The 27,139-nt window shown below is 49.1% G+C and overlaps 7 protein-coding genes across 7 annotated transcripts; 4 read left to right on the top strand and 3 right to left on the bottom strand.

Moving 5' to 3' along the window:
* Positions 1–673: 673 nt before the first annotated feature.
* On the bottom strand, positions 674–2,665 carry H6S33_005523 (uncharacterized protein; the record flags this gene model as incomplete). The annotated part of the gene is made up of 6 exons (XM_044836878.1): positions 674–974; positions 1,027–1,636; positions 1,702–1,883; positions 1,939–2,007; positions 2,065–2,378; positions 2,432–2,665. 6 exons carry the CDS (start codon positions 2,663–2,665, stop codon positions 674–676), a joined length of 1,710 nt encoding a protein of 569 aa, XP_044698832.1.
* Positions 2,666–8,119: 5,454 nt separating this feature from the next.
* Positions 8,120–9,085, top strand: H6S33_005524 (uncharacterized protein; the record flags this gene model as incomplete). Its single annotated transcript, XM_044836879.1, has 1 exon — positions 8,120–9,085. The coding sequence occupies one exon, from the start codon at positions 8,120–8,122 to the stop codon at positions 9,083–9,085; it is 966 nt and encodes a 321-aa protein (XP_044698833.1).
* Positions 9,086–10,141: 1,056 nt separating this feature from the next.
* H6S33_005525 (uncharacterized protein) lies at positions 10,142–13,602 on the bottom strand (the record flags this gene model as incomplete). Its single annotated transcript, XM_044836880.1, has 4 exons — positions 10,142–10,626; positions 10,677–11,482; positions 11,550–12,785; positions 12,836–13,602. 4 exons carry the CDS (start codon positions 13,600–13,602, stop codon positions 10,142–10,144), a joined length of 3,294 nt encoding a protein of 1,097 aa, XP_044698834.1.
* Positions 13,603–15,280: 1,678 nt separating this feature from the next.
* Positions 15,281–16,128, top strand: H6S33_005526 (uncharacterized protein; the record flags this gene model as incomplete). Its single annotated transcript, XM_044836882.1, has 2 exons — positions 15,281–15,877; positions 16,123–16,128. The coding sequence occupies 2 exons, from the start codon at positions 15,281–15,283 to the stop codon at positions 16,126–16,128; spliced, it is 603 nt and encodes a 200-aa protein (XP_044698835.1).
* Positions 16,129–16,915: 787 nt separating this feature from the next.
* On the top strand, positions 16,916–20,140 carry H6S33_005527 (uncharacterized protein; the record flags this gene model as incomplete). The annotated part of the gene is made up of 1 exon (XM_044836883.1): positions 16,916–20,140. The coding sequence occupies one exon, from the start codon at positions 16,916–16,918 to the stop codon at positions 20,138–20,140; it is 3,225 nt and encodes a 1,074-aa protein (XP_044698836.1).
* Positions 20,141–20,764: 624 nt separating this feature from the next.
* H6S33_005528 (uncharacterized protein) lies at positions 20,765–21,569 on the bottom strand (the record flags this gene model as incomplete). The annotated part of the gene is made up of 3 exons (XM_044836884.1): positions 20,765–20,928; positions 20,973–21,153; positions 21,225–21,569. The coding sequence occupies 3 exons, from the start codon at positions 21,567–21,569 to the stop codon at positions 20,765–20,767; spliced, it is 690 nt and encodes a 229-aa protein (XP_044698837.1).
* A 2,313-nt stretch (positions 21,570–23,882) lies between these two features.
* On the top strand, positions 23,883–25,465 carry H6S33_005529 (uncharacterized protein; the record flags this gene model as incomplete). The annotated part of the gene is made up of 4 exons (XM_044836885.1): positions 23,883–24,148; positions 24,216–24,501; positions 24,566–25,342; positions 25,397–25,465. 4 exons carry the CDS (start codon positions 23,883–23,885, stop codon positions 25,463–25,465), a joined length of 1,398 nt encoding a protein of 465 aa, XP_044698838.1.
* Positions 25,466–27,139: the final 1,674 nt, after the last annotated feature.

Genomic DNA, 27,139 nt, shown 5'->3' on the forward strand with positions numbered 1-27,139 from the left:
GGCTTAAATCTTCGACCCAATTGTGAAATGAACCCCACGAACTGATCTTACTCAAGACAAGTGTTAAGGGGTAATGTTGTTTTGCTAAGATCATAGGGTCTAACTCGTGATTAAGGTTAGGGGTAATATGTACCATCATTGCCAATAATATAACGCTATACTTAACATGTATTAACCCTGTGCTATCGAAACACGCTAGCCCTTTTGTGCTTTCTTATTAATTTGCATGCACTACCTATTCAACCTGATTTGACCTAACAATCCCTCGCTTAAGTTTGCTAACTTGTTACTTCCCCTCCATGCATAAAAAAGAGTCATCATTAACAGCTCAAGAGGTTTAAAATCAATATATTGATGATATACACGGGCCCGCGGGTCAGTAGAATCAACCCTGAACTATTAGTAAACTTTGGCGTAGTACTATTCACCTACTATATCTACATGTAGTACGTATAATCATCCAATGGCCGCTAATTCGGTGTTTTGTACTATTGATATTAATTTACCTTCACTACATGTATCCAATACATACTGGAACAACGTCGGGCATTATATAGTATAAACGATCCTGTGGTTTATTAAACACAAAAACTCTAACTTTGAGAGGAGAAAAAAACATTTACAGCTCGGGCTACTGTTGTCCCTAAAAGAAAAGAAAAATCAAACAAAAACACTATTTGTACACATAGAACGACAAGTCCGCATCAGGATCCATTTCCAGCTGTGTTTTACCATTGCCCATGAACTTGAACCTGTTGGCACCGTTGTACTTGAAGTTGAAGTCCTCACCCCGAATGCTATCGATGAGCTCTTTGTAATGGATGACACTGCCTGCATATGTCGCGGTGACTTTACCATCAACGCTTCCGTTCTTGTACCACGATTTGCACCCACTAGACCAAACAGTCCGCTTGAGGTATTCCTGTGTGTAAACGTTGTACTCTTCTAACACATCCTTCTTAACAACGAAAGACCTAAAACTTGTTAGATATACATTAAAATGTCAATCCAGGAGCTATAACTTACTTGATGTCTTCTGATGCCATCTTTTTGACCCATCGCAAAATGTACTCCGAAGTCCACTCCATCACAGCTAATAGAGAGCCGTGGCCAACAGGACAGTTAGGTCCGTTGATGATGAAGTAGTTTGGAATATCAGGGGCGTGAATTCCAAGGTAAGCCTCTGGGTTTTGTGCCCAAGAGTCGAGGTTCTTTCCATCATTGCCCTCCAACTTCCACCGCGGGACGAACGAAACGTCAAAGCCTGTAGCGCAGATTATGGCATCTAATTGTGTCTCTTGGCCATCGACAGTGACAATTCCCTTCTCAGTAATCTTCTCAATTCCTGACCAGGTATATGTGCAGTTCTTTTCCCGCAGTGCCTCAAGATACCCCTCGCCGGGTGTAAGCCTTCTACATCCAACACGCCATTTTGGGATGAACTGCTTGATAAGCTCTTCATCACCACCAAGACGCTCTCTCATGATTTTGTTATACATGTCGGTGATGTAAAGGTGTTCAGGGGAGTCGTTGATAAGAGCATAAAAGAAGTGGTTGAACGCATTTTCAATCCCTTTGCGATATTTAGTCAGAGTCTCTGGCTTATCTCTGAACTCTGCCTTTTGCTCTTCGGTGTCTGCAGCCGGTCATGTTAGCATTGATTCTAGCACCACTCTAACTCATGGGAAAGGATATGCATACATTTAAAGTTCTTTCCCTCCGGGGTAAATTCTGAGGAAAATCCAGCACTGATCCAGGTTGGTGAGCGCATGAAGTTTGTAAGGTGCCCAGCAACCTTTTGCAACTGAGGAACGATTTGGATGGCGGAAGATCCATTTCCGATAATACCAACTCTCTTTCCGGTAAAGTCGTAGCCCTTATCCCTATAAGATTGTTAGCCTAAATCCCTTGAGGGGAAGTTGTACTTATGTGACTTACCACTGGGCGCTGTGAACAAGATGTCCTTCAAACGACCCAAGACCCTCAATGTCAGGCCATCTCCACTTGCTTTAATTGAAAGTTAGTATATCTCTTGTCCTATTAAATCTTGAGAATGAATCATACTTTAAGATTCCTGAAGCATCAATAAAGACCTCACACTCATCGGAGATGATGGTTCCTTGTTGGTCAATCTTGAGCTCCCACTTTCCTCGTGACTCGTTCCAGATAGCTTCAATTATCTTGGAGTTGAAAACAACGTCACGAGTAAGATCGTACTTTTCTGCCGTATTTTTGATGTACTGGAAGATTTCTTCACCCCCACAGTAGAAAGAGCTCCAGTTCGGATTTGGCTCCCAGGAGTAGGTATAGATGTGCGCTGGAACATCGCAAGCAACACCTGGGTACCTGTTTTCCAGCCAAGTACCACCAACGTCGTGCTAAAACCCTCATTAGCTTTGAGACTCTGTTTCACAAGTATTTAGGTCCGTACATTTTTCTCATAGATGACATGGTCGACAAAGTCCTCGACCTTGATCTCATGCCGCATTTTGTATGCGACCATCAAACCGGCGTGTCCAGCACCAGCGGTCACAACTCTCATCTTCTTAGGAGCGAAGAGAGGCTCCTCAACAACAGGAACCCAGGTCTTGGGAAGTGTTGCAGTTCCCGAGCCTGGAGTTGAAGGTTGCTCATCTTCAGTGTGGGGTGCCATAACGTTGCCCATGGTTTTAGTTGTAGGTATAAATTGGATATTTGGAATAAGTATTTAAAGGGTTCGATCGTGTTTCTTCACAGAGATGGTTGTCTGGAAAACTGAGGTGATTTTTTTCGACTCTGCCTGGGAGTAGGTGATATATATACTCTTCGGAGAGCATCCAACAAGATGAACACCAACCAAACAGGAAAAAGATCATTGAGACTTAGTATGGAAGGATGTCAATCCCAATGTGGTTGATGATAGTGTCAGACAGCCCTTTTCCCCTAAACCCATGTGCCACAATGTTCGGATCCATTAACGGAGTGGGGATGATTGGAACCGGTGTGTCGATCCTAGCTCGTAACTTGGAACGACCGTTGGGTGTAGTAGAGCCTGTGCGGCAACATAATAATACTAGCATTTATGGTCCCCGAGGAGACGAGACATGCATCTGATCTAAGTATTTACATAGAGCTCCGATTGTTCTGGAAAAAAAGCCGGCTCTTATCCGCCACATTTTTAGTACACACTCAGTATTACTTACTTTTAAACCCTCACCCCATCACGTAGAATGCAGTTGGAATCCACAGATGTACTTACTGTTGGTTTTTCTTCCGATATGGAATATTTCCAGAAGGGCAAGACGAGAACTCTTGATAATATTCGATATTTATGAACCCCTTGAATTCCTACCATATGGAGTAAAGAGACCCCTAAATTTTTCTTTTTCAGGAGTCATAGCAGTTTTAAACCCGACTGACTGGCGGGTCTTGATGTTCGTCTGTCCACAAAGCCTGAGGTATCCCGGGAATCGTGGGCCATGTTGTTCTGAATCATAAAAAGTAACTTGGTTCAGAAACCCGAGAGGTAGGGTTGTGTGGGGTATGTACTGTACATGTTATGTGTACACATATGTGTGCTCGGGTTGCCGCAAGTAAACGTGAAACGTCCCCCTTTCAAAATTCCGACTTCAACGCCAACGCCAAGACATCGATCAACTGTTAGTCCGTGCTCCTGCACACCTGCCCGGGGGGGTCCTCAAGGGTTCAATGATACGTAGATTACTCTGCTGTTTATCCGAAGATTACCAGGAAGGTAATGGAGGTAACTGCAAACCAGCCACTAGCCATCGTGGTGCTCTACATACTCCTACGTCTCATATGTTGTTCTTTTGAATTTTATTATGATGTGACACCGTAACTCATCCTCCCCCCTCCATCCCGTGTCTCTTGTAACGGCCCAAGCACTGCGGGATGCTTTTGCCTGGTTCCCAATTTTGAGCTCCCTAATTTCTATGCTCGAAATGGACATGAGTTTTGCTTTTTTGTTATGAGTGCAGACGTCTATCTACTCAAGTAGGAATACGAATGATAGACTTCAGAAAGGAGGGTGGCCCCTTAGACACAACAGCTTAAAGACTCAAAGTGGATACATGTAGGTAACCACGTTTGACAGCTGTCTAGGTTAGTGAGCTAGTACAATACCTACAGCCGTTAATTGCATCCCCGGAATATGACAACTACAAGCGCCATTATTCCATCTAACCAAGTTCCTACATGATCACATGTATGTATGTATGTATGTACATACCAGACCCTCATAGTCGCTTAAGTTTATCCTGAGACTTTGGCTTTTGGCAGAACAAATCTACGAATTGCCTTGAGGCATCTTTGTATTGATGGCAATAACTGTAATAGCGGCGCCAGTTTTTGTACTGCATGTAGGCACATATAAAGTAGGCAGTAGCAAGATGTGACAGCCCCCCACTGCTAAACGCCAGAATCTATAAAGCAAAGTACGATCGTATGAGCCTTAGAAAGCAAGATATTAATTTCCCACTGGCCTCACTCATGATGGAAAAAAGGTTCTATTATGCCTATACGTACGCGTACATATATACGCAGTTTTAATATTACTATGTGAATAAAATGTCGCCTCTCCTTAGTAAAGGTTCTGTCCTAAGTGTGAAATCGAGATTTTACGTCGTATAGAGCTGGCGTACTTTGAGCACATGTAGCTACCCTAGTCGGCACCAGGCAATTCCAAATCTGCTTGGTGGATTTCCTGGCCCGTTGCACTAGCCATGCTTGGCAAACTTTAAGCTACCGCAGTACTACATGATTTTTCTAAGGATAAGAATAGTGAAGTACATGTACTGGAAGTGTCTAAGCAACTACATGTACTCAGATTTAATCTACAGCACCAAGATTTCTCATCTATGAAATTCAGGCCATATGAGTTGCCGGCAACCCTCACAAGAGTGTAGAGTTGAGTGAGTTGGATCCAACAGCTCTAGGCTTCCACTCAGAACAACCGAATTCCTAATTTCGAATAGCACATACATGTAGTGTTTCTAGTAATCCACACCGTACGCGATCATATGGGCGGGGTGTTCGGTTAAGCACTAGCTATGCGCCAAGAATTTCATTGGGAGCGCATAGAGTACATTCCTGATATTCCGGTTTTGATGTTTGACATGGAAGAGAGGCACTTGGAAACGGCGCGGTAGGGTATAAGTAATATATTTACAAACTTTCATAGTCATAGTCACAAAATCTCGGTAAAAAGGAGGTTTAGGACTTAAGTTAATAAAGTCCTAAGATTGTTCTCTCTATTGCCTATCTCCGATCATCTGTGGCCGCATACATGATGTCAATCACCTTAAACTTCATGTATTGTGAAGTACGCGTACGGTGAAGAGCTATCAAATAAAAAGTGAGCAGCCGAAGTTCCGTCCATTGGTTGTGGTGATTTCCGAGATGTTCCCTAGCGAGTGATCTGTAGTGATTATGCCAAGACTTCATGGGAATCCGGTACTACTTATATAAGATACATGATGCTCCCAATAGCATAGATACCGGACGGCGAACAATTACAACGCCACAATTAGTCACTTTGTGAGATCTAGACGTGTGTGCTAATATATTGTAGAGCATATATGTAAGGACACATTCGTCATGCTTCCCGTCATTATCACGTATGTAGATACCAAATTGCTTTATGCGATGCCCATGTGCAGCTCGCCCATGTGGCTCTGAGATACTCCAGGGCATTCTACAGTGCGCATTAATTCAAATATATATGTAACTGTCGCAAGCATTGCGGATAGAGTGCGTACTCTACACGTTGTAGGCACATAATGTACATACTATCAATCTACACACGTGGTAGAGACACGTGCTGTGGAAATTATTCATGGGGGTACGAACAGAACCTACAATGTCCTCGCAAGGATTTGTACATGCTCTTGAGATCTGGTCGATACACTGGTATGCTATCATATTCTTCTATCTCTACCACCTTCTACTATTAAAAACTACATAAACTAACGACGAAAGGCAATGTCAAGGTACTCACCAATACAGTACTCCATGGATATCAAGTACAATTCCACCCAGCGTTCAGAGTTATCCGGACTGGGTTACCGGATCGAAGTTTGCCGGCTGTTGATCATGTTGTCAATTCTCCTTTGGTATCAATACCAGTCGGGGCCCCGTAACTTACGAATCAACTTTTTAAATCACAAAAGCTTTGATCGTTCCTGGTCGTCCCGACAATCCAGTCTGATAAGTGAGTATAAGCGAGTAGAACACTAATTCCCCTGTGGCAAGTCCTCTTCTTTTCTTTTTATTGAGCTCATGGGAGGGAAGCTTCATCACAGCTCAGGAGAACTGCACCTCTTACGGCTCATAAATTACTAACTTTATGGTGGGCACAGGGGGTTGGCTGTTTCTAAATGTTATAGGTGGTGCATATATAGGGCATATAAACCATCGCATTGGCCCGTTGGGAAGACGAGCAAACACCCCTTATAGAAAGTACACTTAAGCCTACGAGCCGGAAGCACATAGGCCCCAGTGATATTCGAGATCTTCACATGGCTTAATTTTGTGGCGCTCAGGGGATCTATGCATTTGGCACTCGTATGGTACATCTCTGCCCATCACAGTTATGTCTCAAACGGTGTGAACGTGGCCAGGGAGAGATAGCGACAGACGCTGGAGAGGCGCGCAAGACCAAATGACCGTTGTGGGAAGGGCAATCAAACTGCCCCATGCTCCTGTCGTGTGTTTTTCTTTTCTTTTCCTTTCCAACCTCCGACTTGCATGATATGAGCTCTCAAGCCGCCACACTCACACACCGAAGGGTACGTAGGCATGCTCGGAACGAAGATAAAGCAAAGTTGCTCATACGCATCTCTTTTTATTAAGAAGAGCGCGATGCTTAATACTCCGCGTGAATATAAGACTCTACGGGTCCAGAGGAGAAAGTCTATGTCCTACCCGTTGTATGTACGTACAAGTGGTTTTGTTCTTCAGCAAGGAATAGCGCGGCTGCCAAGCTCTAATAATTAACACTGCTCGGCTATTGGCCAATCGGTTCAACACCTGAGCTCCGCTGCCAACAGGTCCAACTGCCGTCCAACCCGCTAAGATGTTTGTGGCTACGGGCCGTGCACAAAAATCGTTTTTTCAACTAAAGGGAAAAACAATGCTTTTCAAGATGTCGATTCGCGGCGCAATGCTGAGAAGATTGATAGAGTTGTATTTTTGATGGAGCATGCAGGTACTAACTGACTGGGTAGGTACTGCAAGTGATATGCAATTCGTAAACCTGCCAGTAGACTAAAGATATACATAGTAATTGTCGCAAACTAATAGCTATCACGATGTTTATAATTGAAGAATATCTCCGTCGATTACATACATTAATCATTACTTGAAACAGTATGGCACACATGCAGACACATACAAAATTGGCCTGCTAAGAATAAAATCTTCTATGACCGAGGACAATTGTGAAAATGCGGGGAATTAACCTCGGGCTAGTTGCGGTCTGTGTCGAGTAATCCGGGGTATAGATACACAAGTGAGAGCCAGCTCCACCTGAGTACATTACCTGAGATACATATAGTACCTTTGAAACGTTGCGCTGGGTGGGTATCGGTGACATTTCCGACTGCAACTGGAATGAGATGGTGTTTCCTTGTTGATAAACACAATCATGGGAATCGTATTAATGCGGTGGGGTCACTATATTCGGGGAGCCGAATTCTATACCGGATTATTTATTGCTATTTCAAGTATTTGTCAATTGAAACGTCACTTGGATTGTCTAATTACTTAACCAGTCGGTTACGGGTATCACGGCTGCAACCTATCAATATTTGGGCCATATTCTATATACAGTACCGGTATTGTAGGTCCAGGGAAAATCCAGAGCGAATCCGTGATACATGATTGCTAAACCCTACGAATCGTATCGTGCTTTGGAGAACCATGGACAGATATCCGATAATTAAATATTACATATCAAATACCTCGGTGATACCTGCCTGCACGTTTCTGGTGTGATTCTGGAATATCTCTTGGCAGCGGTTGTTTGCACGCCAAGTCCATTTGACATATTTGACTTGTGAAACTTTAATCTGACCGCCAGATATTCCCCGCACCAGTTGCACAAGCAGGGCAGCAAGACACAATGTACACAGTGAACGTCAGAACACAACTTGTGTATTCCTTCACCAGCCTTGCTCTCGCAGAATACATCACCGGTGATAATGGCGCAGGATTCTCCACAACGACCTCCTTAGCCCTCTGTTTAGCCAACTCGCTGATCCAATGTGACCTTAACCCCCCAGGCCACGAGCCCACCCTTGAACCCGGCGGGGAAGGGTCTGACGGACTCTTCTCAATTCGTCACCAAGCCGCCGAGTACATCAGATGGTGGAGAGCGGGCCATTTTTCCGTTTCCCCGGCGCCCAGCGCTCCGGACGGAGCCACCCAGGCTGCATTGCAGATCTGGGAGGAAGGCCTGAGGAGAGGCCGGCCGACAGCCGAGATATTGGAGGCTGTCAGATCTGATCAGCTTCTGGGGCAGCAGGCTCCTCCCACCTCGGTGGTGTGGGTGCTGCCCATTGCGTTGCTGTTCTGGCGCGATACGGCAAAGGCCGTGGAGTTAACGCGGGCCGCTGCGAATGTCGTTATGCCCGCCGCCAGGGACCTGGCTGGGTGGTATGTGTTTGCCGTGACGTCGATCCTGTGGAACTGGGCTGCGAAGAGCAACGTTAGGCTAGAGAAGAGGTGGATGCGCGTAAAGATTGAGGACGAGTACAAACGGCTGAAGCTGGATGGGGCAAGAGGGGCCGGAGATGTCCATAGAGGGGTCGAGATATATATGGAAACGGACACGTTTGATGAGGGGTTGAGTATTGCAAGACGATGCAATCCGCAGGTAGCAATGGCATATGCTGGGATTGCGGCTATCTGGTATGGGGCTGCGGTGGGGGAGGTGGATGGCCGGGCTTTTGTGGGATATGATGTTGTGGAGGAGCTTTCTGGGGCGATTGGGACATTGGCAAAGGAGATGGAGAAAAAAGATGATGATGATACGCAGATGCTTGCTTCCAGTATCCCGCTGGACGATGAGTATGATGGGATGATTTAGTTTATATTTACATATAATTAGAATATATATCCTTTAGGTAAGCGGTGTTTTTTGAAGGCGTAGAATATACTATGTAGACAAGGAGGAGGAAGGAGTATAATTTACTGGGGATATACAGAAAGCTCCCATTAACCAACCTGAGAGGGCTGAAAAATCCCTTTAATTGAGAAGATGGGGGATGGGAAGTGGATTGAAGTCCCTTATGGGCTCTTGATAGGCAGCGGAAGGGCTATCACGACTTGAACTAAGTAAACAACATGCGCAGAAACTTACGGTCGTTAGGTGAGAACATGTACTAGTGTCAAGATTGTAGTTGGAAATCCAGCTTCAGGTTTGTAGGGTTAGGGGCCAAAGTTGGAGGGTGGTCAAACACAAGGCACAACTGAAAGCATCCCCCGCACGACAGACCTAGCGTTCTAACCTAACCCGTAAGCCACGCGGCCTTTTGTGTTTACCATCCACTCCAGAACCTACTCTACCAGTAGTCCCGCTAGTATCATCGTGCGAATCACTGCCAATCTAAGTTTGGAATCTTGTGCTTCAACCATACACCACAGTTTTCCAATTGTAAGATAAAAAATATTTCACACACTATTTGGTACATACTTTTAAACATTCAGGCGCATATTCTAAAGATATTTCTATTCTCTCCTCCTCCTCTTCCTCAATCCTCATTCCCAAAGTACCCAGTCCCCAAAAATAATCTTCTACCAATATTATCGCAAAAAAAAAACGTCATAACGAAAAACATCAAAAGAAAACAAGGACCGGAAACAGAGAGAAAAAAATAAACCCCGTCTATTTCCCACCGGACCCCCAACCAACCATCCTACACAAAAAGATATAAAACGAAAAAAGAAAAGAAGAAAAAACGGAAAGAAAAGAAAAATATTTATTTCCCACGTCTATAGAGCCCCCGTATCCCAAACAAGCAAACCAGTAAATAGTAAACAATAAAAGCAATCGTTTCTTCGTGCCGATTTTGACTTTTCCTTTTTTTTTTAAAAAACCCGCTGTCGTATTAGCTGCCTATAATAACACTGACAATCCGACACTTTAATCGGCCTCATCGTCGGTATCGACAGGCTTGGGGGTACCCTTGGGGCTGTTAAGCCATTCAAGGTACCTCAATCTCCTCCTGACCTCCCTCTCCTTCAACTGCGCCCTAGTGAACTTCTTCTTCTTTGACTTCCTCTGCTTGAACTGCATGTCACCGGTATCCTCAGCATCACTGTTGACAGCGCTGTTAACAGCACTACTTTGAGCACTGCTGACGGCACTGCTTCCGGGCTGCGAGTCAACTGGGGCTGCAAGAAGAGCTCCATTGACACCCTTCTTGATCATACGACCAGCTTCGATGTGCCATTCCTCGTTGGCAAGGGAAGAGACGAATTGAGCGTCGTGGGAAATGAGGCAAACACCACCACGGAACTCCTTGATTGCAGTTGCAAGTGCACCGAGTGACTCACGATCAAGATAATTGGTCGGCTCGTCCAAAATGAGCAAGTGGGGTTTCGGCCACATAGCGGCGGCGATAACGACTTCAAATTGTTAGTTGAATTCTTCAAAGATTAGAGAGACTGAGACCAACCTTTAACTTTCTGTCCACCGGATAGACCGCCAATCTCATTGTTCATAGCGATATCAGCTGGCAACCCAACGTCTTCGAAATGCTTGCTGATACTGGCCACATCCAACTCTCTGTAACCCATACCCTCTCTCGCACTCTCCGCATCGTCGAAGTCCTGCACAATCTTGCCGAACCCATTTTCCAACAAGGTTTCTCTTGAGATCATGTTGTTATACTTGGTTGGAAGCCCGAACCATTTAACCTCGTACTGGAAACTCTTCTTCCACTTCTGCCTACCAATCAAAGCCTCAATTTTCTTTGGTCCACTCCCATCACCAAGATCAATAGGCTTCTCGAGCTGTGCCTTATCTTCATCAGAAAGGAGACGCGTATCCTTCATTGAAACCTCCTTGTCCACACCAGCCGCGAAACGCCATTGCAAGTACTGAGACGGGGTCTTGTCAAGGTTCATAGACACGTGGTGGAGCGACTGCTGCGCCATGTATCCAACACGCAAGTTAGGATGTTTTTCGACTTTGCCCTTCTGCGGTACCATTTCACCGGTAAGGATTTTGACGAGAGTAGATTTTCCAGCTCCGTTGGCGCCGATAATAGCAACACGGGACGAAAGCGAGAGAGAGCAAGTTATATCATATAACGAGGGCTTAGGGGTATTGGGGTACGTGTACGTGACGCCAGTCATCTTGATGATTGAACGGGTGTTGGACTTCACTCCAGTAAGAAGCCCAGGAGGGGGGAAGAAGAATTTAACGGAAGAAGCATCAAGTGTGTAGTAGGCTTTTCCTTCGGGGCGGACTTTGACAAATCTATATGGTGGTTAATATCAGTAAAAAAAGAAAGAAAAAAATGCTATTCAGGTCAAGGTGAACTTACTCGGAAAGATTCCCCTTATAATAAACAAGCTTTTTCTCCTCGTAATGGATAATATCCGTGCAAACAGCGTCCAAAAATCGGGAGTCGTGGGACACAATCAACGAAGTAATGTCGGTATGTGTCTTGAGATAATCTTGCAACCATTTGACGTTGTGAACATCCAAGTGATTAGTAGGTTCGTCCAACAGAAGTACCTCTGCACGCTTCAACATAGCCTCCGCAAGTGCCAACTTCATCTTCCAACCTCCGGAGAGCTGTCCGACCATCATACCAGCTCTCTCACCCTCAAAACCGACACTGCGTAGAGTCTCCTTAATCTCGTCTTCGGAATGACCGGTCTCACCGGCATCACGGAGAGCGATCTGGATATACTCAACGATGCTCATGTCACGCTCCTCAGTTGCCTTGTGCTCGACAAAGCAGGTTCTCAACTCATCCTTGGAAGGAAATCCTTCAAGTTTGCCCTCGCTGATAGAACGCATAAGTGTCGATTTACCGGCACCATTACGTCCGCAAAGCCCATAACGATGACCTTTGTAGAGTTTTAAGTTCGTGTGGTTAAGCAACATCATACCACCATAGGCAAGGGAGAACTCGGCATTGACAATCTCAACCTCGGTGTTACCATCGTCCTCAACAACACCGTCACCAAAACGCTTTAAAGTCTCCTCTTTGGCCCAGTTTTCCAGATCGGCTGCAATGTTCTTAGCCTCCGCCTCGCCATCCTCAGCCGCGACAATGTAGCGAAGATAAGGCTCGGCACAGTTGTGGATGTGCTTCCATTCCCGAACGACGATAGCTTCTCTGAGCATACTGGCTACGTATTTACGAACGCCTTTGTTTTCCCATGTGTTGATCTCGGTTTCTTTGATGTGGCATCGACCATTAAGTTGTGCCTCGACATCCTCAACCGAAATACGCTCGGCGGTAGATTGGTCGACGCCAACCGCACCACTCTTCATCGCCTTCTCCATTGTGTCATTCGCGCTCTTAGCTAGAGCACGAACGACGGGCAAACTGGCGGTGTCTTCGATACGCTTTACACCGGGCTGAAGACGAGGAAGAAACTCGCGAGCCTCGACAGGGTCATGGACAAGCTTAGTCAAGTTTTCCACGACGACCACGGTTTGACGAAGAACATCCTGAGAGGTTTGAGGAGATGTGAGGGATCGCTCAAGAAGTGGTGTGAGAAGAGAAAGCACGGGAGATGTGACAACAGCAATAAAGGTTGTTTGACTAGTGATTGTTAGATAGAACTTTTTGACATAATAAATTGGAGAACAAACCTGAGGTCGTGAATAGCTTTTTGAAGAGTTTCCTTAGAGGGTTCCTTCATAGTCTTGACCAAAGTAGGGATGTGTTTGGCGACATCATCGTTGCTAAGTAGCTTACTCAAACTAGTCATTGTCTTGACGGCGGCGCCAGAAACCTCTTTCTTGAGGTCGTGCATGCCACTCTCGACAACGGGAATGAGCTTCTCAAGCTCACGGCCCATGACCTCCTTCAAAAAGCCATCTCTCGCAGCAGCCTTCTCTGCAACCTTTCCAATCTGTTGCAACGCCCCAACACGTCCTTGCCATTTTGCACCAGGGCTCTTCAGATATTCCATGATAACACGGACGAGCCCAACAACAAGACCCTCCTCCTTTAGCAAGGCAAAAATGGCATCGATAGCATATTGCGCACTCTCGCGAACAACAGAACCTTTGTCGGCCAATCCATCAAAGACATTTGCAAGGGTCGACTGAAGCAACAAAATCTCGGTCATGGGAGACTTTACTGGAAGTGACTCGTACAAAGCGCCGTAAACAATCATTGCGGACTCCCGGTTGGTGCCAGATTTCTTATCATTGGCGGCCTTGGCGAGTGCGGGGACTAACTGATCCAAATAGTGGTGTGCCACCGCCGGGTTGGCGGTAATGGCCGAGCACAAGGCAAGAGAAGCATCTAGGGAACCCTGTGATGTTTTCGCTGTAAATACAGCAGCGAGACTGGAAGGAATATCGAGGTCGAGCGATAAGGAAGCCATCGAGGCGTCGAGGACTCCGGGCATCTGGCGGAGCAAAAACTTCAGGGGAAAGATCGACGGTCAAAAAGACTTTTAAAAAGCGAAAGTAGGGAGTCTCCGGAGATATCAGAGTATATACGGGAACTTTATTTGTACAACTGGAATACAAAAAGCTTCGTTCAGATGGCGCAGGAGGACACAACAGAAAACTGAGGGGAGATTTGGCGAATCAAGCGCCTAGAGGAGGGGGCCTCTGTAAGCTATCTGGATTTCTGAGGGGAAGTGGGCAGCAGAGAACTCTGACTGCGGAAGAAGGAGAGGGGAGAGGTGAGAAGAAGAAGGGAGGAGGGGAGGAGAGGGAGAGGGAGATAGCAAGAGAGCAAGGCTGAGTGGAGATGTGTCTTCTAAAGAAAAGAAAAAAATGAAGTCTAGAAGGATAGGAAGGATAGGAAGGACATGAAGAGGGGGAAACTTTTGCGCCAAGGTTTTCACATGGGGCTAGTCCACCCGTCTCATAGCCCAAATCCCTATCACTGATAGGCTATTTTTGGTTACTAATCCGAACAAGAGCCTCACTTGGCTGGCAGGTGGCGTCAAGAAGGAATCTCACTGGGCATAGCCATACAGAAGTACATGTATGTAAGCAGTAAGCAAAGCCAACCCTTTGATATCACCCACCGCAGCGTAAAAAGAACCCCTTATTGACATGGCAGATACATACGTGTACCCGGCCCTGTTACTGGATCGTCCCAGCAATCTGCGACTGCAAAAGGTCTGCTCTAATTGCTGCCAAGACCACATGCCAGCTACATGTACCTGGGTCCACTCGCCGATAACCTTAAAACAGTCCGATTAGCCCTTATCGCGATCAGATAAGAGTGCCTCTTACGATATGGGCATTCCCCTGGGAGATCGACGTCCCGAAGGAAACTTTTATCAAGCAAGGATGCCTTTTTCCACCTGCGTTGTCTGTGTTGTGTATCCTGCGTTCAATTAACCTCAAAATTATGTATGCATTTAAGTACCATCATGATATCTCACTCGATATATACACACATTCGCCTGCAAGAAATCTTGAGCAGTTATTGCAGCGGATCCAATTCCCCATTGTGGCGCGTGTCATCTAAATCAGTTTAGTAAGAGGGCTCAATGCAGACAAGCGGTGTAGGTTTAGAAACGTAGCCGAAAAGCGGGCGGGCCGGAAACAGGTGGCCAGAAAGGGCTGACTTTTGGCTTTTTCTTCTCTTCATAATTACATTGGTTTTTATTATTTTCATTACGGTTGCATTAGTTCGTCGAGAAGGATCAAGACGTGAATACAAACAGCAGCCAACAACGTTAGGCAGAGGGCAATAAATTCGGGCTCCGAACTAAAGTACACTTGTGAGTGAGCTTAATGAAATATCCTTAGGTTCTTGCTGCTACTCTTTCGGCTCGACTTTTCTGTTATTACGTCGATATATTTCTTTTTTGCTCATATGTCACTACATTGCTATTAGTAGGTGATTGCAATTATGCCATCAGCACGCGGAGATGAACGAATTAAACTAGACGTCATTACACTCCTCGCATATATATAGTTAAGCCACACATAAGCTTACCTCTAAACACCTTCTTTCCCGCTATTGATTCGAATTTTTGAAACTCACCACCAAGATTTTCGTTGCAACCACGTTACACGAAGCCAAAAGTCTTTAACACTTAAGCTTCAACCACCTACACGATGCCAAGCCCCACCCAGGACATGATAAATGTCATGGACAGTCTTCGCCTCGCGGAACTGGATGAGGATGTCCTCTGCATACACAACTCCAGCGTCCTCGCCACCCAAGCTGCTGAGCTGCTTGCTCACGAAAGCACCTCCCACCTCGAGAGACTTCTCTTAACAATCACCATCGGCATCGTCAACCAAAACGCGATCCTCATTCGCCAGTTGGAAGAGCTCACAGAAGAGCATGAGAAAACTGCCTCCCAACTTACCACTATTGGCAATAAAGTGGACAGGGCACATGACCGCATTAGTGCCCTCCCTAGAGCCGCCCCATCCCCACCGACACCACAAGTGACCACCCCCCCCAGAAACCCCCCCGCTGCACAACAGGCCCAGCGACCCACCCAACCACAACCCCGCCCCCAACAACAGCCTGCCAACCCCCCCCAGTCCGCTGCCAGGCCGAACAGAACCGTCCTCCAGCCGCAGACCCGCTCATATGTCCAAGCTGCCCAAGACACCCTCCACCAATGGCAGCAAGTCCCTCAGAGACGCACCCCCACCAAGAAGCCCAAAGCAAAAGAACCAGGGCCAAAAACCCTTCCCGCCGTCCAACGCCGCTTTTTCGCCACCAGACAAACACCCGAACCCATCGAATCTCCGGAAACACTGGCCGCCGAGCTATCAGTTACATTCGGAAAGTTCATGGCTTCCCAAAATCAAGTCGCCCCAGTCACCGCACTCACCGTTACCATCAACCAGAGAGGAGCCGTCACCGTCCTCCCAGCCCCCACCGTCCCCTCATCAGTCTATGCCCCTTTCTTTGAAGCTATGACCGCAATCCTAAATAATAGGGTTAACGCCGAACACAACCCCTTCAATAACTTCAGACCCGCTCCCACAGATGTGGACATTGCCATCCACGGAATCCCCCTCTTTGACCTTAAGACAAAAGAGGACCTGAACGCCAAGTTCCCCGAGATCTTCCTCCTCGCCTCCGGCATCGCCCCGATCGCAACTCGCTTCCTTCACCCCAACGACACCGAACGCAACAGCAGGAAAACATCAACCGTTGTAATCACAGTCTCGGCAGCCGACGCCACCCTAATCGGCCCCTCAATCCGCATCCTCTCCAGACCTCGCAAATGCACAGTCATGTGGTCCGCCTCCCCCATCACACAATGCAAGAAGTGCTACAAATTCGGACACCCTGAACAAGGCTGTAAACAAGAACACCACACTTGCCCCATCTGCGCAAAAAACCACACTAAACAGGAACACACTTGCCCCGCCAACTGCAACGGCCGCCGCTACGACAATCTTGGATGCTGCGCAGCAGTACGCGCTAAATGCGTAAACTGCGATGGCACCCACGCCTCAACCTCCAACAACTGCCCAGCTCTCACAGCCCTTATTGAGAACAATAGACCCAAGAGACCAGCCGCACCAACCACCCCAGCCCCAGCCACCAACCAGTCAACCACTGAATCGCCTGAAACACCCATGCCGGATGCCAACTCAGCTGCCCCATTCACCCAAACTGCTTAATCAATGAGCACCACGCCTAAAGAAAACCCTTCGCTACGCATCATACAACACAACTGCAATAACAGCAATAATGTTCTCATCTCCCTCTTCGCCATTCCCATGGTACAAACAGCACATGCGATCGCCATTCAGGAAACCCCACTATTTAAAGGGAAACCTCTAGCGGTCCCCGCCTTCACAGCAATATACCCTACCCCCACCTCCACAGACGACAAAATTTCTGTCTGCACCTATATAAACAACAACTTCCTACAGAAAAACTCATTTGCAAGCCCCCCCTCCCATAGAGGAGACATCATATCCGTCAACCTGTTCTGCCGCACCGGGCCCAACACATACACAACAATAACACTCACAAACTGCTATAACAGACAGCTCAGAGATGGGTCTCGGTCAATCCACCCCCTCACTATCCTACCCACCTCGGACAACCCAGCAATCACTGTCGGAGACCTAAACATTCATAACCCCGCAACCGACCCCTCCAGAAACTTCTCAGCCAAGGAACTCAGACTCTCCCAACCATACATGGACACCGCCAGCCGAGCAGGCTACTCCATCCTCAACACCCCCGGAACCTATACGAGAATCTCCCTCAACCAAGCACATAGAAACGGAGTCATCGACATAGCTTTCTCCAACCACAGAGCCACGCCGCTTGTCAGGAAATGGCTCCCCCTCTCCAACTCCTCGGGCTCCGACCACAGAATCATAGCTATCTCGCTTGCCCTTCCAAACGCAGACTTCGCCCCCTTTACCACCCCAAACTGGGCGCTAACCAACTGGAACCTCCTCTCACCCGCTCTCCAAAACACCCACATCCCCGCCTGTGACACCCCCTCCATGCTGGATGACTGGTTCGATAAATCACTTACCCTCATCACAGACATGGTCAAGCAACACACACCCCCAAAAACCATCTCAAAATGGTCAAAGAAATGGTGGACCCCGGACCTCTCCCAGCTCCGAACCATCTTTCACTCAATACACAGAGCATTTAGAAAAGGCAGAGCCCCCCCCTCAGAGATGAAGGCAGCACGCAACGCCTATTTTAATGCCATAAAGAAAGCAAAACAAGACCACTGGAATGCCTTCATCGCCAACGCCGATACAAAGGATGTGTGGAGACTGAAGAAAATGGCCAACAGGACGGAAGATAAGATTCCCACCCTCCCAAACTCACCCACCCCAACCCTCCTCAACAACAACCTCATCAACGCCTTCTTCCCCCCTCGACCAGAAGAACCCTCCCCCTCCCCCATCCACTTCCCAAACACCCCCCTCATTACGCCCAATGAAGTTCAAGCCACACTGGGCCCCACCTCCAACCTCTCAGCACCCGGCCCAGACACCATCCCATACTCAGTATGGAAAGGCATCCACAGAGCCAACCCCCGCATAATACCTGCCCTCCTCAACCCGCTCATCCAACATGGATACCACCCACTCTCCCTCAAAACCGCCAATGGAGTAATCCTTGCTAAACCAAATAAACCGGACTACTCCTCCCCCGCCGCATACCGCATAATCGTCCTCCTCCAGACCTTCTCCAAGATCCTGGAAAAAATAATAACTCTCCGCCTGGCCGTGATAGCGAAGGCCGTAGGACTCCTCCACAACCACCAATGCAGGTCAGTCAGCGGCTTGTCCACTGGAGACGCAGTCACCACACTCATACACGAGGCCAGAGCCATGCAGCTGGCCAAGCTTAAAGTCTCCACCCTCTTTCTAGACATCAAAGGAGGCTTTGACCATGTCCTTAAACAACACCTAGCCTCCACCCTCTCAGAAAAACACACCCCCCCCTACATCACGAACTGGGTCCTCTCTTTTCTATCCGACCGCTACATTACGCTGTTGTTTAAAGGATCCCTCAAAATCCCCACAGCCGTCCAAGTTGGAGTCCCACAAGGATCCCCAATATCACCACTCCTTTTCCTTATCTATATTAATTTCCTCCATCAATACGACCCCGCCCCCGGCATCTCACTCTCCTATGTAGACGACCTGGCCATTACAGTGGCCTCCCCATCGTATAAGGAAAATATCGACATACTCCAGACCCACTATAATAAACTTACAGCTCTGGCCTCCCCCAAGAATGTCACATTCTCGGTGGGGAAGACGGAGCTAATGCACTGGAGAACCCCACGCGATAAGTCCCCCACCTCACACCTCCCAATAACCCTGGACGGCCAAGCCTTCCAGCCCAGCCCCATAGTACGATGGGTCGGATATTGGCTCTCCCCCAACTTTAACCCCAACGCCCACTTCATCAGAAGAACGGCTGCCGCGAGAGCAGCCTTCGGCATTCTCAACCGCTTCTCCTCAGCAGGAAAAGGCCTATCACCCGCAAACTGCAGGAAAGTAGCCCTCCTCGCCATCCGTCCCATGCTCACTTACGGAGCCAATGTGTTCACCCCAACATCAGCGCTCCGAGAAATGAATACCTTCTGGAATGCAGTCCTCAGATGGACAACGGGCTGCTTCAGAGCCACCAATAACCGCGTCCTATGGGCAGAAGCAAAAGCCCCCCCCCTAATACTATACCTCCACTTCCTAAAGTGCAAATTCGCCATTAGGATCCTCCGAGCCTCCCCACTTGCAAACCCAGTAACGGGAAGAACAGACCCCCACTTCCCCACCACCCTACGAGACCGATCCTTCTCACACACCGCCCTCCTCAAGGGCCGACCCAACCCACCAAAGAAATGGAACTCCAGAGCGAAGAAAGGTGTAGCACATACACCTATTGAACACCTCTGCTCCCTGCTCCTCCCCCTGATCGAGGAAGGCGTAGACCAAGGCAAGATGGCCCATAGAGCCAAGCAACAACTGCTGGATAACTGGCGTACCCATTTCCCAACCCCGACCTACTACACACACAGATTAGATACATCCCCCCTGGCCTTCACGCACCTTCACAAGTTCATCGCCACAAGAATCCACCAAATAAGATCAGGGAAAAGCTACCTACGAGCACAGCAATCCTGGATCAACCTACACACCTCGCCCAAATGCCGGAAATGTGGCCTCGAAGACGAGACCCCCGACCATGCCATACTACAATGCAACGCCTCTGCACTCACCCGCTCCCAAACCTTAGAAGGAGTTACATCCCTTGAAGAAATTTGGGATAACCATACCCTTACCCTCCTACTAGGGGCCTACATCACCAAAACCAGAACAGGCTACCCGGTCAGCCGGGGACCCTCACCACTCGAGTCAGGCTCAGGAACCTCATCCCCCCTCAGCTCAGTCTCCTCCTCCTCTACGTCATCAACAGCAATCATGGGCCCAATACCCACAGTCTACGTGTCCTAGCAAAGTCTCACTGAGAGCATGAGGCCAATGGCCAGAAGGATTTCACAGGGAAAGGCAACTAGCCCTCCCTCTAAATTGTTCATTGTTATTTATATGCGTTTATCTTTCTTTTGTTATATTTTATTTTTGGAATTTTGTTTTTGCTTTATATTAGGGGACGAGTTATAAGTTTGGTTAGGGGATAGGTTTCTTTACGCCATAGTTTATACTTTACGCGATCATTGTGTACCTAGAAACAGAAATTGAAATGATTTAAAAAAAAAAAAAAAAAAAAAAAGCTTACCTCTAAAACGACGTCAACAAAACCGAGTAGACAACTTTTTCGGCACCGCTCACTCTCGCCCGGCCTCGTACAAGGTCAGCGGCCCAACCCGATCGACATCGCCAATACCAACACACTGAAGCTGCGAGTGATATACTGTGATTATCAATAATATCCACCGAATTAAGCGCCTCGTAAGCTAACTACAATAAACAAAATATAGACACCTTAATTCCGCGTACCAGGCACCGAAATAAATAAAAGGAATAGCCCGCTACAGTCCCAAAAAACCCAAACCCAGACCCATTATAACAATTACCATCCACCACTCACACCCCCACCTCACCCCAGACGAAACAACATTAAACGACAACCCCCTCGTCACTGTTGTGCTTGTAGCCGGGCTCGTGATCGCAGCCACCACGGTCGTAATCACTATAACTGTTTGCGAGCCCGGTCCCGACATCCCCGATGTTGATTGTGTAGCCGTGGATGTTAGCGTTATTGTTGACCTTGGCGGTTCCTGCTGTTGCGGGGCTGTTGTAGTGGTTGTTATTATTATAGGCATACCTCGAGTCGTGGTAGGGTCTGGAGGGTCCGGCGTAGGCGTAGGCACATCCGTTGGCACCGGCACGGGAGCCGACGTCTTCGACTTCACCCTAGTTGCCGTCGTCGTCGTCGTCGTCGCCGCCGCCGCCTCCGTCGTCCCGCCTATCGGCACTACCGTCAAAAGGGTCGTCAACGACGGCACCTTAATATTCCCAAGCCACAAATCAGCACATATATCCCTCCCCCACGGCGCAAGTGCAATGCAATACATACCTCCCCGATGCTCCCCCCGCCGTTCGGCAGCTGGTCACACCCGACCCTGATGTGCTCCTCGCACACGTCGTTCCTGTATGCCTCACACCCGAGGCGGCCCGGCTCGTTGCCGGCGACGGCGGCGAGGCAGTCGCGGAATGCTTGCATGCATTGGTCGTAGACTTCGCGGCAGGCGGTTTTGGAGGCGAATTCTTGGGGGAGCACGGGGAAGGGGAAGGGCGCGACTTGGGCTAGTGCGGTGTTGGGAGGGGCGAACAGTAGGAGGTATATGAAGAGATAATAGATGAGGTGGGTTCGTGGTGTTGAGGTTGGATGCGTGGTGAGGATGGTGGAGTTTGGTAGCATCGTGGGATATGGTGGGTTGTAGGGTGGCCAGGACACATTCGAGGTGAAGGTAGGGACGTAAGTAAATGATGGTATATACTGATATGTTTGGTGATCCTTAGTAAAAATTATAATCTTCACGGTGGTTGATTAGATAGGAAACGAAAAGCACGTAAGGAAAAAGCAGAATAGTAAGTGAGTGAGAGAACGGACGCTGGACCAAGAGTTTCCTAGCCAGCCAGCTAGCTAAGGATCAATCGGAGTTCGGAAAGTGCAGATGATGGAACAATATAAGCTCTTCAGATATCCCACACATCCCTACAGAAGCTGAGACAGTATGCACGATCTGTGTGACTGTATCGTGGGGTATTCAATAGAGTACTGCAAAAACCTTGAATTGCAAATAGCTAGGAGGGGGTGACAAGACGGACGAAACGGTTTTTATCTTGTCCTTGGTAGAATAATAGGTGTTGCGTCGTGACGTGAAGTATGTAGATTTCGAAAGCTCGGTGGTTTTTTCTTTCCTTTTCCCTTCTCCCCCAGCTTGGCTGCTTTTTTTGCAACAATGATTGAGTTTGCGGGTTTTTGCATCCACGTTGGTATTTATACTTGCAAGTATACTTATACTTATGCTTGCGCACATGTGCGAGTATATATTAACCGTTCAGAACGTGCTCTTTGCTCTCCGGACCGAAAGCTTAATCGCCCACACTTGCTGTATGTAGCTGGCCATCTTCCCGCATCCCCATATTACTTACAAACCGCGCTTCCAGAACGCGGAGCTTATATATCCATCTATACCGACAAATGGCCATTCGTCCAAAGGAAGGGGGGAAGGCATGATCTCTGCTTCTTCGACATCAAGTGTTTGCGTTACTCGTTACTTGCTGTAACTCCTAGTTGGAAGTCTGCGACGCCCCCGGTGTTTCATCCCTGACATTGAAGTCAATGCCATCCCCGATCATTTTTTTTTTACCGACTAGACTACCAGATGCGGTGTTTGCTTATTTCGGGAGAGCCCTTGCCTTTGCCGTCTCCCAAGGAAACGGTAACTCCTATCTGGTCCAGGGGTTAGTTGGTGGAGCTCTGCATCGATAGCTGCCTAGTTGAAGTAATTAGTAGCTACGGTTAGTACTGGTGGAGCTTCCTGATGACAACATCTTTCGTTTTGCGAGCTGCTACTGGGCTACATGTTTCCTGCCAGTTGAAACGGACGTTTGCCTCTATCAAAACATCTGCGCACATGTGCTGCTCAGAGATAGCTGCCCCAGAAGCGAATTCAAGCTGTAGGGGTTTTTTTTTTTTTTGGGGGGGGGGGGGGGGGTTGATTCGAGGTTGGACCCTGCCTCCGCCTAACCCCATCTGGCTAGACGCCACCTCTTGGCAGCGTAAGATCACGTGCGATTGCCCCCCCCGCGCCGTGTGTCGAGCTCATGCTCTCGCTCTCGCTCTCGCTCTCGCACCTCCTCCTCCGCCTCCGCTGGTGGGAGAGTCTCAGCCTCGTCTCTGCCGACATCTGAACATCGCCTCCCCCCCCCCAAACAGCAGCATAGACAGCAGCTAGTTACCCAAGTACATACCTACCCCCCCCCTCACCCCTCCTCTCCCACTCCCACCCCTCCCCCTTTCGAGGTGTTTGGAAGCTGCCAGTAAACTACTCGGAAGAAGAAGCCCTGAAGCCCTACCTGTGCTCGCCTCACGATCACTCAGCAGCTCGCGTGCGTGTGATATCCGGGTGGCGGCAGTCGGGTCCGTTCGTTGTTTGCTAATAACGACATTCTTTTTTCTCTCTCTCTCTCTCTTCACCTCTCTCTCGTTTCTGTTCTATGGTGGTTTCACCGGGGACTCCTCTCACGTCGTCGTCTTCTTCTTCTTCTTCTTCTTCTACATTACCTATCTACTTACTTAAAACTTAATATTATTCGATCGGCCGTGGAAAGTCGAGGCTCTGCTGGTTGCAATTTGGTGACATCGCTCGGCATACCTCATTTGCAATTTGAGAGGTGCTGTAATTATTTATTACACAGAAACACCCTTCCACTTCCAACCCACCCGTCAGCCAGCCAGCCAACGGACCTCTTTTTCTTCATCTATTTCTCGACTGGAAATTAGGGGGCCCGCTTACCTTTCTATCTTTCCTCCCTTCCACCCCCCCTCCTCCTTCTCCGACACCTTATATTTCCTTCTCCCTTCATCCATTCATACTCTTCTACCCCCCCCCCCCCCCCCCCCCCCCAAACATCTACCTCGGGAAACAAAAGCTACCCAGCTACCAGCCGCTATATATAGCAGTAGCAGCTAGCTAGCGATAAGACCCACCACTCACTACCAACCATGGACACCCAAACACAGACACAGACCCAATCGCACCCAACCCAACCCCGCGACCTCCCCCCACTCCCACCAGGCATCCGCCCCCGCCCCATAAGCAACGCCTACCGCCCCCCCGCCTCGAGCACCACCCGCCGCCCACGGCCCCCGCCGCCGCCCCGCCAGACCAGCGACATCGTGCTCCCGCCCTGGCAGCCCGACTCCAGCGTGGCCAATTGCCCCATCTGCAGCTGCGGCTTCACGTTCTTCAACCGCAGGCATCATTGCCGGTATATACCTACTGCTGACCGACTGACTGACCGATTGTGGGCTAACGAATCGCGGGGCTGGATGTAGGAAATGCGGCCGCGTGGTGTGCCAGGGATGCTCGCCGCATCGTATCACGATTCCGAAGGCGTTTGTGGTGCAGCCGCCGCAGAGCGCGGGGTGCTCGCAGGGACTGGTGCCGGTGGTTGTTGGGGGAGGCGGTGGCGGCGGGAGCAGCAGCGGAAATACTCGGGCCCATAGGGCGTCGTGGAGCCCTGATGGTAGTCCGGCGCTGTTAGTGAGACAATCTAGTGATAGTGAAGACGATGGACTGCTTGTGAGGATGTGTGATGAGTGCTTGGGGCCTCATACTAGGGTATTGTCACCCCCGCCTAGTAGATATGGAAGTATGAGGGAGGACTAACCGCCGTCAGCTACAGACGCAGCAAAGCTACCGCACGCATCCGCACATCAACTACAGCCACCCGCGCACCCCGCAGACCCCCACCGCATACCACAACTCCCTCCCCTCCCGCCGCCCGCCACACAACTACTACCCCGTCCCCCCCCGCCACGGCGGTGGCGACCTCTTCCAACCGCCGCCCCAGCAGCACCTGAAAGAGACCGACTACTGCCCAATATGCACGTCCGCCCTGCCCCCCATCCGCGCCAACGGCTCCGAGGAGGACCGCGAGGCCCACATCCAGAACTGCATCCGCCAGGTGGAACACAGCGTCTCCCCCGGCGGCGGCAGCGCGCCGAGCCGGGTCGGCAGCGGGAGTGCGCCGGGGCCTGGAGCGCTCGGGAGGACAAGGAGGTATACGGGGGGTGGCAGAATGGTCGTGTGGAAGGCGACGGAGAAGGATACGTGGGCGAGTGTGGACGACGATGAGGTTACGCCGAGTTCGACGCCGGTGCAGACGCCGATTATGACGCCGGCGCCGGGGACGGTGGCGGCCGAGGACTTGACGGAGCCGGCGGAACTGACGGAACCGGCGGAGGTGGAGGTGGCGGAGGTGGCGGCGGAGGGGAGCGGAAGTGGGTCCGGGGAAGTCGCGGCGCCGGCGGCAGAGGGGAGTAGTGCCGTGAGTGAGGATGAGAAGCAGCCGCCGAAGAGGCAGGTGAAGAGGGAGAAGGCCGAGTGCGTCATCTGCTTTGAGGAGTTTGAAGAGGGCGACATAATTGCGCGGTTGGAGTGCCTGTGCCGGTATCATAAAGTGTGTATTATTGAATTCTTTCTCTAGGGAATGTGCTCTAACTGACTCTGGTAGAAATGTATCCGCGCATGGTTTGACCGACGAGGTAATGGGGAGTGTCCGGTGCATGCTGTGCACGAGTAGTTTTTTTGCGGGGTGCGAGTAGAATAGAGATACTAGTGGCGCTATAGCTAGATGGCCTTCTATTATCACCTGGCTGTAGAAAGCGCAAACGCAGCGTTGGAGTTAGATTCGGTGGAGTTTATTGTTTGATTTGATTTTTCTCTGCTTTTTCTTCCTTTTTTGCTTCTCTTGCTTGCCTGGTGCGGTCGCTCCTTGGTGTTGCAGGTGTGATTGTGATTCTAACGAAAGTAGCCAGTTAAGGCGGTCAGTGTACTGTGGTGTGGACGTTGGGGTGTTGGCTTCGTATCTTGATCTCTGTTTCTTCCTCTACTACTTCTACTACTGCTACTATTCTTCTCCCATCCTCCTCCTCCGCTTCTACTTGCTCAACTGCGGTGTGGATTGCTCATTGCCGGTCGGGTATGTTTTCCTCTCACTACTTCTACTATTTCCTCTACCCTTTTCCTACTCTTCTTCTGTCATCTCATCTCACGGCGGGGATCTGTCTTTTTTCCTTTCTTCTCGTTCATTTTTTTCTCTCTCTCCCGTTTCTATCTATGGCTCGGTTTTCTGGTTTGGTTTGGTTTGGTTTGGTTTTCTGGTTCGGGTTCGTTTTTTTCCCTTCTGGTTTGGTTTGGTTTTTAGTTTGGTCGCTCTCTCTCTCTCTCGAGACTTGTGGGTTGGTTTTGTTTCGTTACATAAAGTGCTGTGTGCTGTGCTGTGGGGGTGTGAGATGTGGTGTGAGATGTGGAGGTGTGGGGGGTGTGGTGTAGCTAGTTTGAAATATAAAGGATGGTTTGGCAGTTGCTTGTGTTGGAGTGAGTGGTTGTGAGTGTGGTGTAGTCGGGAGCGGTGTCAACGATCTATGTAGGCTGCGGGCTGCGGGCTGCGGGCTGAAGTTAGGTTGTGGTGTGGTGTGGTTGCGTGCGTCATGGAGTATCACTCGGGCGAATTCTGGGTGGTGGCGGCGTTCAAGGATTGATTGATTGATTGATTACCTATGGTGTTCAAGGAAGGTAGAAAAGGTGAGAGATTGAGCTTGAGCTTGAGGTGTTACATGCAAAAGCTTCCTTACATTTTTCATAAGCTCCCGTGTATGTGGGGGGCTGATGTTCACTGGGACATTACAGATTTCAGAGGGTACGTATAGTTACCGAGGGGGTAAGAATATCTACGGTAATAGCACTAATATATTCTTCTACGGAGGGATTGGGTCGCACTGTTGGGCTCTGCGGGTGGTGTGGTGAAGACTGGAGGGAGGTAACGTCCAGCTCTAGCTGGTAACTGGGCTTGTTCGGTGGTGTTGCGCTGGGCATTCAACCTACATATATGTATGCACCTTGCTAGGGCTTTTTACTAGTCTTGTTCCCAGACTGTTTTGTTGTCGCGCTGCGTGCAGACACATCAAAGCAAACGTACACAGGCTGGGCACGAGACTAGGCTTTTACTATTCCTACATAACCTAGACCTACTCGACCCTACGCATCCGAGCATGGAAAGCTAACTTACACCGACGTTCGCTGACAGGATATCTTGGAAAACTCAGCACATAATAGGGATCCGGCATGCGGCAATCGACCGCCATCTGCGGTACTGTTTAACGTACGCGTGCAGAGACGGGCAGCTACGGCGAACGGTGGATGGGCAAGAGGCACCGGGTCCATGCATCAGAGCTGCCGGGAATTGCGGGGGGGG

Source organism: Morchella sextelata (genome assembly GCF_020137385.1).
Source record: "Morchella sextelata strain SCLS chromosome Unknown scls_2, whole genome shotgun sequence".
Classification (NCBI taxonomy): Eukaryota; Fungi; Ascomycota; class Pezizomycetes; order Pezizales; family Morchellaceae; genus Morchella; species Morchella sextelata.